General features: G+C 40.2%; 1 protein-coding gene across 1 annotated transcript; it reads right to left on the reverse strand.

The window, feature by feature from the left end:
• Positions 1–634: 634 nt before the first annotated feature.
• On the reverse strand, positions 635–11,582 carry LOC138954874 (baculoviral IAP repeat-containing protein 3-like). Its single transcript, XM_070326636.1, has 7 exons — positions 10,302–11,582; positions 8,290–8,456; positions 7,722–7,761; positions 7,405–7,491; positions 6,070–6,395; positions 2,044–2,233; positions 635–1,561 (listed from the first exon to the last, which is right to left on the reverse strand). The coding sequence occupies exons 1-7, from the start codon at positions 11,437–11,439 to the stop codon at positions 1,368–1,370; spliced, it is 2,142 nt and encodes a 713-aa protein (XP_070182737.1). The 5' UTR covers positions 11,440–11,582; the 3' UTR covers positions 635–1,367.
• Positions 11,583–13,396: the final 1,814 nt, after the last annotated feature.

Here is a 13,396-nt window from a genome sequence, read left to right on the forward strand (position 1 = left end):
AGCTGTTCATTCATAACACAGTTTTGTCCTTGTGTGTCTGTTTCAATAGTGTTTCTGTGGTGTTCAATCTTCAATGTCGTTTTTCTCAGTTCAGCCATTTTGCCTACGGTTACGTCTTGGGTTACGCGATTTCTCTGGCTGTAATTTAGCTAGAGCAATATTTTCTTTTGTAGTTTGTGCAGAATATAACATTCTGGGGGATTACGAAGGGATTTTGCTGAAATTTTATTATAGTCATATCCAGATTATTTCAAAAAATAATTTCGCAAGCGTTACCCTAAAGTTTGACAGTTGTAACAAAGAAGTGTTCCTAACTCCAAATATAAATATAATAAACAAGATCTGCTTCGTAATCCCCTAGAGCATACCCAGAAGGATAAAATAAAACAATAATTAGAAGTGTGACAATCACATCTAATGAAAATCCGTGTATCTCCTGTACTCCACTTTTGTCTGTATTTTGACTGTTTTTGTCGCGTAAAACAAAAACCAGCAACCGAAAATACAAAAAGTGACTATTCTTTGTCATCATTTGTTCATTTCTTTCATAAAATAACATTCAGACACAATAAAACATTCAAAATTAAAAAAAAGGTAGTGCACTGGCCCACCTCCCCTTAAAAAGAGTCACAATTATTAAAGATGTACCAAGCATTACATGAGAAAAATACCTGTGATCAGTTTTGCTCTTTGTCATAATCATGTAAAATTGGAGTAATCAGTATTAAGCTGCTCATTGTTCACACTTCAGAAAAAACAATTTCATTCTTCATCATTAACACAAAAAAGTTCATACAAAGAAAGATAAAAGTTCATCTAAGGACAGATGATTTTGTTTACGATTGTAGATTGATCAGAAAGTTTCTGCACTCCTTTGGAAAAAGGATGACAATGAAGTTCAGCTTAAACAACCTAACACTCCCTCCCCTCAAACATATATGCTGCCATCCAATAAATCTCTATTTACAAATATGCTTGAAGATTACTCCATCGATAAAGTCTGTATAAGTCATCATACACCAAATAAATTTAAACAAAACAAAATACAGTGTATACTACCAACTTCTTTTACTTAGATCACAGCCTGATATATTTACAACTTTCAAAACTCGAACTGAATCCAGCAGTGCTGAAATACATTGCACTTGATTATGTTGGGGACAACACACAAAAACAGCATTTGTACAAGCACAATCATCTGATCCATAACAGAATGTCAGCCCTTACAATGCACTCTGGTTTGAGCTTCATGTCATGCAAAGCCCAACCCTTTGAATGCCCTCTTATGTCATCTGTCTGTCCTGCTTAAAAAACCCAAACCCTTCGAACGCATTTGGGATTGCTCTTCATATCCTGCTGAAGAGATCTCATGCCACAAACGCCGGCAGGACTTCGGAGATATCCCGGCGGCAGACGGGGCACCTCCTGTCAGGCAGACGAGGCGTGCACTCAGCACAGCAGAAGAGGTGTCCACAGGGCAGAAAGATCATCCTGGGTTTGTCTGACTGGCAGATCTTGCACACCAGGCTGTGGTGATGGTTGTTGGAACCAGCTGCGTCACCTGCACACACATGTTGCATGAAGGTAAGTTTTTCTGGCTGCCACTCTTGTTACCTTAATGACAGGGAGACATGCACAGCCTGGTGGTGACCTCACCATTTATTTTCTTCTGCGGATATGATGAGGTCAACGAGACAGATTTCTTTTTTAAAATTCTTTGTCAGCTCCTGGGAGAAGTGACACATTGTTTATGTGATGTCATGTTTCGCATTATGAAATCTTCTCCAACTTTTTTTCGCTTTTGACGTCAGTGAAGTCAGTTTGGAATACAGGATCAAGAAGAGAAGTCTTGGTTTTGGTTCAGTCGCTATTGTTTGTCAATAATATTCCAAAATAAGAACCAGGTGTAAATGATTTATAAGTAGAATTAAAGCATATATTCATCAATAGGGTTGCGCACCTGTACTCGAATCAGAAAAAAACATGAGCACACTTACACACAACCAGAAATCTGGTGACAAAAAGTTCTAACATAACACTTACCAGCAGGCCCTGGGTGGGCTCTGTTGTGATCGTCAGCTCTCAGCTGCTGTACCTGCTGCATCAGCGATCGGATCTGTTGATCCTGCAACTGTAGCTGTTCATCCTTCTCCACCAGTTCTGCATTCTTCTCTCCGAGTTGTGCATCCTTTTCCCCTAGCTGTGCACCTGTTTGCTGTGCAATCTGTGCAATCTGTAATCAAAACAGAACTGATGCATCAGAACTACACAAAGACATGATACCAACACTGCCTTACCATACACCAAAGTGGTCTCAGTGAAGAATCAGCCTGCAATATAGCAATCAATTCTGATCACTCACTGTAAGACAAGGGAAAATAAAATCAGCATTGTAGGGTATTTCAGTATGATACCCAGTCTGTACTCTGAAGTTTGCAATGCCAAGCAGCCTGCAGAACAGAAGCAACAAAATAAAAGTCAGCAGCTACTGTGTCATTTCCCATTCCAGCATGTTACTTCACGGAAAGAAACATCTTCAAAGATCCTGCTAACTTACAGATCAAATGACAACAGTCATGCGAGTAAAATGTTTTTATACATATTGATGCACTGTGAAACACACAGATACAGACTAAGTTCAACATCTGTGGAAGCATCATTACTCATCTTCAGAGGGCACTTGTTGGCATCCACAGAATTAAAGAATGAATGAATAAATGGATGCATACCATCAACAATGACCATGTGTACTTGCATAAATATTTAGCATGCCAGCTGCCTAATCAGGGCACAGAGACAAGGAAAACCAATAGAATCTTGTATTTGATCTGAATGAAAACAAAAATACATTCAATCTTGCGTGAGCAAAAAACCTTTGTGCATTTCTGTGAAGAATAGTTCATCTGAATGTTTAGCACAGAGAATGCCACTGCTAATATCATTAATAGCTATTGTGTTTTCAGCGTAGCAATAGGGCCCGATATTTAGACGAGACAAGTATAATGCCGACGAGTCGAAGACGAGTCGCATTATACTTGTTCGAGTCTAAATATCGGACCCTATTGCTATGATGAAAACACAATAGCGTTTATATAGCTATTCTGACATTAAATTCTGTGTTAAAATCATGTTTTTGTCAGCAACAAGTACCAGAATGGTCCATGTCGTTGATTGCAGACGACGGTTCCCTTTCCGCATGAAGCCACGGAAATAACAGAACATTGAAAAACCCACGGACATGTATTACGGAGAAAACTCGAGATAACCGGATGTTTAACATTACGTCAATATGCTAGGAATCATATGACGTCATGACGTATCATGCTTGCCTACGTAGATTGTATGTTCAAAAGTCTGACTTCTGTAGGGATCGCGTGGTGAAGACTGCGGTAAATCTGTAGATGATAAGAGAACAAGGATTGTCTCAGAAGAAACGACTAAATGTTTCAGACCGGTTAGTTCATTTCAACATTGCACTATACAATGGACGTTCTATGTGACAGGTGAGTTTGCTGATTTTGTGTTAAACATTGGAGAGATCGTCTGCTAGAATCAGGGTCTTTCCTGGCAAAATTGTATAGGCATAGATAAAAATGTCCACCAAAATACCCGTGTGACTTGGAATAATAGGCCGTGAAAAGTAGGATATGCGCCGAAATGGCTGCGATCTGCTGGCCGATGTGAATGCGTGATGTATTGTGTCAAAAAAAAAAAAATCTCACACGGCATAAATAAATCCCTGCGCCTTGAATATGTGCGCGATATAAATTGCATAAAATAAAAATAAAAAAATAAATCCCTGCGCTTAGAACTGTACCCACGGAATACGCGCGATATAAGCCTCATATTGATTGATTGATTGATTGAATCAGAGATAGGTCGCTTCAGATTGCAGCTTCTGGAAATTTGCAAGGTTTGTTGCCTGTTAAAGAACTGGATTTTACACGTAATGTATGTCATGTACAGTAAGCAACAACAAAAACACACACAAAGCAAATGGCATCGTCTGTCAACTTGTCACATAAACAAACCTGGCGAGGTATGCGTGTACTTTATATACGTGGAAGAAACCGGAACCATGCGTCTTTGTTATTGCCAATATGCTTTTGGATATTGGCAAAAATGGCCGACTTCCGTAGCATTATGCTTTGATGATCGGAAAAGGGATGTGTGAGACCATCCAATCACAGCCCCGAATTCCCCCACATGTCCATCAGAATAGCTATATATGCCAATAACAACCAGCTTCGTTTTCATGATGCCAACAAGTATCAGTCCACTCCAGATGACACTGGGCCAAGGATTACAGCGTACTGGAGAACTGGGACACTACACCGCACACAGTGAACACACAGAATACACATAATGATAAAGAAGACAAGGCACCAACACCAGCAACATCCTGAAGATGCAAATCCACAGCTCTGTCCAGTCAAAACACCTTCACTCTTGCATGAGCAGAAAACCTTCGCGCATTTCTGTGAAGAACGGTTCATTTGAATGTTTAGCACAGATAACGCCACTGCTAACAACATACGCCAATAACAACCATGAGAACAATTAAAAAAGCTAAAGACATCTGAAAATGAGTAGGGTGCAGACACGTGTCTTCTCTCTTGAGAGAATGTGTTTGATGTGCCTTTGCTTCAAAAGTCAGAAACTGATACAGTGGAACCCCCTTTTGTGACCTTAAAATAAGCTCAGAAAATCAGGTCTTAAAGAGGGAGTCTTAAACTGGAGGTCAATCTGCTGGCCGATGTGAATGCGTGATGTATTGTGTGAAAAAATTCCATCTCACACGGCATAAATAAATCCCTGCGCCTTGAATATATGCGCGATATAAATTGCATAAAAAAAAAAATCAAAAAATCAAAAAAATCCCTGCGCTTAGAACTGTACCCACGGAATACGCGCGATATAAGCCTCATATTGATTGATTGATAAACAGAAAATGTGAAACATCAAAGTCCTTAAAAGAGGAAAGTCTTAAAAGGGGGTTCCACTGTACCTACATATCAGGCTGTCTTCATTATTCCGTTTCTGGGTTGATTTTCCCACTGTGAGTTGTATAGTTAGTGCTCCTCTGAATGTATGAGTGACGTGTAAAAAACAATGGGACTCTTAAGTATTGGGGCAGATTTGTTTTTAATCATTTTAAACACTTCCTGAACATCTGAAAACTGACTCCATAACCTCTGAAAACAGTGTAGATCATCTAAGAGTTCCCAAGCCTACTATGGACATCCTTCAGATATCACATCAGTTTCCGTCCACAAAACTGCTGTGAAGTGACTGGACTGGGTTGGCTTTTGATGAAATGTGATATAAAAGAAAAATCTGGTTGCACCATCTTGACTTGATGAGCTCTTCTACTAGTGTTCCACGTGTTGCTACATGTACCATGTTCATAATTACTGGTCTAATATTAATCAATTGCATAATGCGTTGTGTATGGTTTTTTTAAACCTGCACTTCAGAGTAGGCAATAAATTGTTTTACAGTATCAGGCACAGAATCACAGAGTGTGTCTACATCTTACTCACTCTTCTTTTTCCCCAACATTACCCCCCACCAACCCCACTTTAACAAACTAACAAACACACAAATTCTCCTTGTTCTGCCAGCCATGGATTTAGCTTGAATAAAAGATTGCAGAAAAAAACTGAGAAGATTAGCATGTGGAATGCTCCTGAGGGTCACAAAGAAAATAAGACAATGTTCACTTTCTTCTGCACAATGAACAGTGATCTTCATACTATGTGCTTATTCTTTTTACTCACACAATCCTCTGAAGCTATGTGTTCCACCACAAGACATCTCCACAAGTTTCTTGCAGCTTTGTATCTTTCTCTGTTCAAATCAACCCTTGACTGACTGGTTTAACCACCCAGCACACAGGAAAGGTAATACACACATGCACAGGTTATGCACAATACCTGCAGTGTTGATAAAACTCAAGATACTTGCTTTACCTTGAATAAGGCTGCACCAGCTTATTTACATCAGTGCATGTGATAAACTGATATATTAGTCTGAAGAGTTCTAAATGAACATTGTTACATCACATACCTGTTCCTTTTCTTGAATCACCCTCTGCAGCTGTGTGCCTTGTTCCTGGATCACTGTATCTTTGTGCTGGATCACTGTGTCTTTGTGCTGGATCTCTGTGTCTTTGTACTGGATCACTGTGTCTTTGTGCTGGATCTCTGTGTCTTTGTGCTGGATCTCTGTGTCTTTGTGCTGGATCACTGTGTGGCTTTGCTGCACATCCTTCTCCTTGCGCTCCAGCTCAGAGTGCACCTGGTGGATTGCTTGCTGCTGCTTGCAAATGGTGTCATGGTTTTCATCTGCTGCCTTCAGGGATGCCTTCAGGATAGCTTTGTTGGGGTATCGGCCTGTTGTGCACAAAATCACAAAATGCTGAATGAGTGGATGAAAGGGTTTTGTAGATAGTCTTCTGAAATTCTTTCCTTTTACACAGCCATCTCAAATTTACTCCAGGACACAAATATGTATGATTAATTTGCTCCCAGCTATCACCAAATCATGGAACTTTAACACAAAAAATGACAAGAAAAGATGCAAAAACAAACAAAATCAATAGGAAAACAACATAAAGTGGTAAACACAACAAATATCATCTCACCGAAAACTTCAAAAAGGTGAATGAAAGCCAACAAGAAATCATATCAGGAACATTAGTTCACCTGCATACATAACAATAACAATGCAGTTAAACACTACACTTTTACAAACTTTACATACATGCCAACACATGTATTTCATCTGATGTATAATTCATGGAACAAGCGTACTTTTACCACACACCACACTATTGGTCTGGGTGGCCGAGTGGTAACGCACTTGCGCTCGGAATCGAGAGGTTGCGTGTTCGACCCTGGGTCAGGCCGCTATTTTCTCCCCCCTTTCCTAACCTAGGTGGTGGGTTCAAGTGCTAGTCTTTCGGATGAGACGAAAAACCGAGGTCCCGTGTACACTACATTGGGGTGTGCACGTTAAAGATCCCACGATTGACAAGAGGGTCTTTCCTGGCAAAATTGTATAGACATATATAAAAATGTCCACCAAATACCCGTGTGACTTGGAATAATAGGCCGTGAAAGTATATACTCGCCTAACACGCTTGAGATTTACTGGCCGATGTGAATGCGTGATATATTGTGTAAAAAATTCCATCTCACACGGCATATTGTAAACGCCATGAGCCTCCCTCTGGGAGGGTATGTGCGTAGAAATACTCACTATAATAATAATAATAACTATTCAACCATATCTGTGAATGGCAGCTAACTAAAAGTGAGCTAGTGACTGTATGCTCACACTCACTAGTTTGACAGAAAAACTTGACGATAGCGTGTTGTATTTGCGGGAGGGTGTACCCACATGCAAGGGCCGCCTTGACAGCTGTCATGTCCAGGTTGCAAGATCCTGGCTCCTCCCCGATCACACCATAGCTCCCAGTCACTGAACCTGTAAAACACAACACATTTTGCCAGTAAGAACAATGATCTACAGTCTATCATTTCTATTATTCTCTACATAATGAAGGAACAGAAGATAAGTGTCTGAAAGTCATTTTGTCTGTATACCAATTTACACCATCACTAGCAATCACCAAGTCTTAAAAGATCACATCAATCTGAATCAATTACACAGAAACACACACTTAGTCCATCCAACACTCAAACAAAAGAACTCACCTTTGCTTGAATCCTTGTGGTGTCTGATTTCAGCCTGTATCTGGCAGACAAAATAATACAAACTGTTATCATTGCCGTCACCAGAATTTAAAAATCTAGCAACTTAAATTTGAAAAACTACATGCACATGTGTATAAAATTATATGCAACTGATTTAGAACTGTTTTTAAAATGTTTAATCACATATTAACTTAAAGATCATGTTATCTATCAAAGAAATGAACCAGAATATCTATGTAATTCAAAAGGATAAGGTATCATATAGTCCTATGAGGTAACTCTCAATCTAATGGAAGTTAGGGCTGCTTTCTCACTGGGGAAAGCCAGCTGCCATACAGTACTATGTTATCCATAGTTTTTCTTTTTCCTGCATGCTTGTATTCATGTTCAATCCTTGAGACTTTTGCTGTAAGCTTGGGATCTTTAAAAATACCATGCGCATGCGTGCACTCTGGGTAGTTGGGACAACCGGAAGAGTCTGCACAAAGTATAATAATCTGGGAAATAAATCTCATGCCGATAGCGACAAACTGATTTCAAGACAGCAAAGAATGATAAAGTAAATCACCTCTGCATCATTCCTAATAGCCTCTGCAATAAACTCCTGCCCCTTGTGGCTGATGACATGAAGGCAGGTAGGGGAAACCTTTGCATGGGTCGTCAACACGTCAGCATTTGCAGTCCAGTTGTAGGCCTCCAAACCACAGCTGTAGCAGATTACCTTGTCACTGTAGCCTGCATCAGTCAAGGAAACAATTGTTAATTCATGGATTTTTATTTTTGTTAAAGCGCAAATTCTCTGAAACTTGTACACACACACACACACACAAACACACAAACACACACCTCTTGCTCCACATGTAAGTTGAAATGCCACTCGTTCTGGGTTTCATGAATACTCAGGTCAAGTTTGAAGTTTCTCTTCAAGGTTCAGCCTTGGAGAAAAAGACTGGGTCATTTGAGTTTTTGACCCCTCCACACAATTTTGATTGAACATGTATACTTTTACATTGTTGAAGGCGTGAATCATGCTCAACGCCTCCACCTCCCATCCCCACAAAAAAAACATATGTTTGTCAGAGGAACTCAAGACGCTCAAATAGTATAATCTGGTGCCATCTGAACTTGAAATTTGCCACTGTATAAATTGGTTACCAAATCTTATGTTCATGAATTTGTACGTATTATACATGTATGTACTGTGAATGTGTGGTGTTGTGAGGTGTGCGCGTGCATGTTTGTGTGCTAATTGCAAAGAATAGGATGGCGCATTGGTACATAAAGCCCCAGTATGTCTCAAATGGTTTACAGAACGATTTAAATCTTCTCTCATGAAAAAAGCAGTTTGAACATTATCGAACACACTTGCAATATTAGCATTTAATAGCATTAAATGACACAGTTTGTTTGAATGGCTATTTAGCTTGCGTAAACCACACACCAGTTTTCGTGGTTTATCTAACCCAGGGCTGAACCATCGTGAACCCATGTGACCCACTTTCCTTTTTTTCACAATTTAGTCGTCAGTTTGTGAATTCAATGCGACTCGCTGTATCTGCAATAGCACGTTATTGTGTACCTCTGAATCTAAAACGCAACAAACGGTTGCAAGTCACATGAACTTATCGGCGGCGGTTGGCTTCCGACAAGCAAGCGCTATGCAAAACATTCGTCTGCTACAAGAAACACGACCTTGCGTGACACGCTTTAGGGCTGCCTTTTTTAAAACTTTTAAAACTTTTAATTGTACTTATCTTGTCTTGATGAAAAAAGAAATCTATTATGATTTAAGAATGTTAGTGTTACAAGTTGTCAATTTATTACTAAGATTTTAAAAGTGAGTTCTAGTGCCATACCGAGGTGGCCGATTGTATTACTCAGACAATCCAGCTGGCCACGCAAAAATAAATTCTTTGAAAAATGCTCGCTCTTTATGGAGGGCACCTAGGATGTTCTAATGCGGTGAATGTTTAAATGAAAGGGTGTTTGTACTGTGTGTAAAAGTCTGACAGTATCCGTGATGGTTTACGGGAGGCTTACTGTGCCTTTAAGTTGACCTGGGAGCTTCTAACACCTAATTCATCATAAATTCATTCACTCTTTTCTTTTCTTCAGAGTTTCTAACACAGAGGTCTCACTGGTGACTTTGAGTTTGATCTCTGAAATTTATGTCAGATCCCACAGCTGATTCCCATTGGGATTCATTCTGTGAATTTAATCAGTTACCAATGCCTGACACCAAATCTAATCCCTTGGTCCTTTTGAATGTATTCCTCTGAAGGATAAACTCATAGCAGTGGCAACTATGTATGTGCATCGCTAGACTATATAATAGTATATTACTAGATCTTTTTGTATGAGACAGTTACTGAGTTAGTGAGTTACTCAACTGTTACAGTGTTAGACTCAACACACTTCACCTGACAACAATCTATAAAGTATTATCATAATTTTCAGCAGAAAATAGTCTCTTGTTCTTAGTCTTAGTGAGTTCCAAGCATATTATCTCACTTTTTTGGTAAACTGATGACAGTTGTAATGACACATAACAATTAATATGACAGGAAAAAACCCACATACCACTGTAGTAAAATCCAGCTGAAACCATAACACTTGATGGAAACAGTGTTTGAAACACTTTTGGCCAGTTTTCGAAAGATCCCTTCCTTTCCTCCTCTTGCTCGTAATGGGGATATTTTACACACAAATCAAACACCGATTGCTTTTTTGCTGCCTGCTGCTCAAAGAACTTGAGCCTAATTTCTTTCTCTTGCTGCAGTAAAATATTTCCCACATCAAAGCCCATTACAAATGGGCAAGAAGGACATGCTTTCGCATGTGCAACTTTTGGACGATGTCCGTTCACAACCATGACTGTCCCACAAAACACACACAGCAGATCCTCCTCCATCTCTCTGTAAATGAATCCCTCCTCTGCCCAAGCTTGGTGCTTAAGGGAAGTGGTCGGTCCTGGAAATGTCTTTTGGCGATTGCTTGCGAACAAGTTGTCGTAACCTCCTGATTTTGTTCGAAATGGATGAGTGATGGGTACCTGGTCCAGGACACTTGGTGGTTTTGGTTGTCCTTCAGATGAAGCAGAATGAGATTCAAGAATATGTGGACCTTCCGCCTCTGATGCAGTATTACCAGCAGATTGGTTCCTGTTCCCATGAGTATGGTCAACATCTGGGTCTGGGAAGAGGACCCGTCGCACTCCATCTGCACCTTGATGCCATCTGGAGTGGGATGGTTGTTCTGGAGTTTGGTCTGCTGGTAACTCCTGATCATCAGCAGTACCTGATGCTCGCTCTGGTGTCCTATGGTCCTCTGTCTGCAGTGCAGCACATGCGATATGATTCTGGAAACGATCTGGCAAGAACTTCAGGAATGGATTCTGCTGCAGCGACGACAACTCCGTTGGCATGCTGGAAGTGGAACACTCTGATTCTGAACCAGTTTGAGATTCTGAAGACGATGGGTTCATTGCAGGGCATTTTGGACTGATCGTTCTGTGCACTGCAGCGGGTGATTCGTTCTTCCAGTTCTTGAAGCTCACTCCACACGATTTGCACACCACCTCGTCGTCAACACACTCCGCGGTACGTTCAAAATGAGCTGCTGCAGCTTTGGAAACAAAGTTGGTGATGCCAGAGCAAGCATCACTCGGCATCGGCCACTTTGCAAAGGTCGACAGCCTTTGCAGCGACTCAATAACCATGATGCCCGATACACTAGGCCACAAAAGAAGTTAAGAAGATATCCAACAAGGCACAATTCACACAACCAACACTATTATTATCAAAAAAGTTGAAAACCATTGATATTGTTTAGAAATAGTAATCCGCCATCTTGTTTGCGGGGTTTAGGTCATAACCTACTTCCGGTCAGACGGGAGATAACTCTTAAAAGACTAAAGTGATCAGGTAAAAGTATTTTCCCTTGCACGTTTCCAACAAGTAAATTGATGTTTTTGGAGAGGGTTCAGCGTGAGTGTATATACATATTTTTAATGACAACGGCAGGATTCCAAAGGGTATGGAGAAACGTTTCGAGTCAATTTTCTGTTTGGTATTTGTTGTCACACTCTTTTTCTCCCTCCGTCTCCCTCCCTCCACAGTCTCTTTCCCTTTGTGCGCAATGCACCCATCATCCCCCCCCCCTCCCCCCCCCCCCCCCCAATTGACGATGATAGTGTGTCATGGACTGACAGAAACCCTGCGAACTGAGAAACTTGATTTTTTTCCCAGCATACATCTTTTAGGCTCAATTCCAATTCAGAGGGGCTTGAACAACAACAAGAAACTAACGACAAAAACAAAGTAAAATTAAAACGAAAACAAGACAAAAATAATAACAACACCCGACAAAATTATTTCCGAACGTCATCTACACAGTGTAACTTCTGTGCTGTGGAATATGCAGGACTACCGGTGAGCCGATCAGTGCTGACGTTCATCGTACGGCGCTACGGGGACCGTGACAACAGGATCTCCCTCAGTGGAGGGACTTCATCGTCGTCATCGTTAGGCTCATCGAGCTCTTCATTCTTCATGCCTGTTGTTTCTTCCGTGGTAAAACGACAGCAACATCTTCTGTGAAAACTTTACCGACAAGTTTGTGCGTAGCTGGCTGTGTTCTCACCAAAATGTGCCCCCCCCCCCCCCCCCCCCTCCCTTATTTGATAATTCATGTTTAAGTGAGTCAGTTTATTGAATTCATGAGACACATGTGTTCTTGGTATGCATCAACACTTTATATTTCTTTTCACGTAGCTTTGCATGATTTGGCTTTTATAATTTGTGTTTTAGTGCATTCACTACTTTGTATGGCGAATTTAATGCTGTTTTAACATTTTAAGTAGTAAACGATTTTTCTTGTAGCCGGCTTTGGGCAATTACGCGCAATTATGAAAAACCCCATCCTATCTGATTTTGACTCTGGTCACGGTGAACAAGGTCAATGCCATTAAGATGAATTACTTTAAAAACATGTACACTCTTGAGCACGTGTGTTCAAGATGTAAGGGAATGAATACATGCCTTTGAAGAAATGGTGATAATTCTATTAGTTACTTCCCTTTTAAGATATATCAATACCATTGAACGAGATAACGATAAAAATGTACTCACCAGAAACATGGACATTTAAACAGACAGTGAGACAGACAGACAGACTCTCTCTGTCTCTGTCTGTCTGTCTGTCTGTCTGTCTGTCTTTCTCTCAGTCTCTATCTCTCTCTCTCTCTCTCTCTCTCTCTCTCTCTCTCTCTCTCTCTCTCTCTCTCTCTCTCTCTCTCTCTCTCTCTTTCAAAACACCTTAAATTGTATTTCATTTCAAATTGCGAAAAGTCACAGTGATGGAAGACTTCGTTTTAGATTTATTTTCATATGTTTCCATAGCGTCAGCGTTTCATTATGTAAAAACTTCAAATTTTGATAACACATTTGCTCATGCATGTTTATTCTTTTTTTTAGTACGCTATACATATATAGCGTTTAGTATTCGCTTAAAACCTTTAATGTGTAAAAATTCATATGTTTTTGCTTTCTGTTTTTTTCCGTTCTTTTTATACATGAATGTCCATGTAAATATGTGATAAGAGTAGTCCCTCTTTGGGCGAGGGCTGGTTGAAAAAATGCTCGTGTGTAATGCTTATGCCACAAACCTCGTAAAAT

The sequence above is a fragment of the Littorina saxatilis genome, linkage group LG2 (assembly GCF_037325665.1).
Source record: "Littorina saxatilis isolate snail1 linkage group LG2, US_GU_Lsax_2.0, whole genome shotgun sequence".
NCBI lineage: Eukaryota > Metazoa > Mollusca > Gastropoda > Littorinimorpha > Littorinidae > Littorina > Littorina saxatilis.

Coding starts and splice junctions, on each gene's coding strand:
- LOC138954874 (XM_070326636.1), bottom strand. CDS start 11,439: ATGGTTATTGAGTCGCTGCAAAGGCTGTCGACCTTTGCAAAGTGGCCG. Junction 8,457..10,301: donor AGCTGGATTTTACTACAGTG/GTATGTGGGTTT, acceptor TGACTGATGCAG/GCTACAGTGACAAGGTAATC. Junction 7,762..8,289: donor CTATTAGGAATGATGCAGAG/GTGATTTACTTT, acceptor TTTGTCTGCCAG/ATACAGGCTGAAATCAGACA.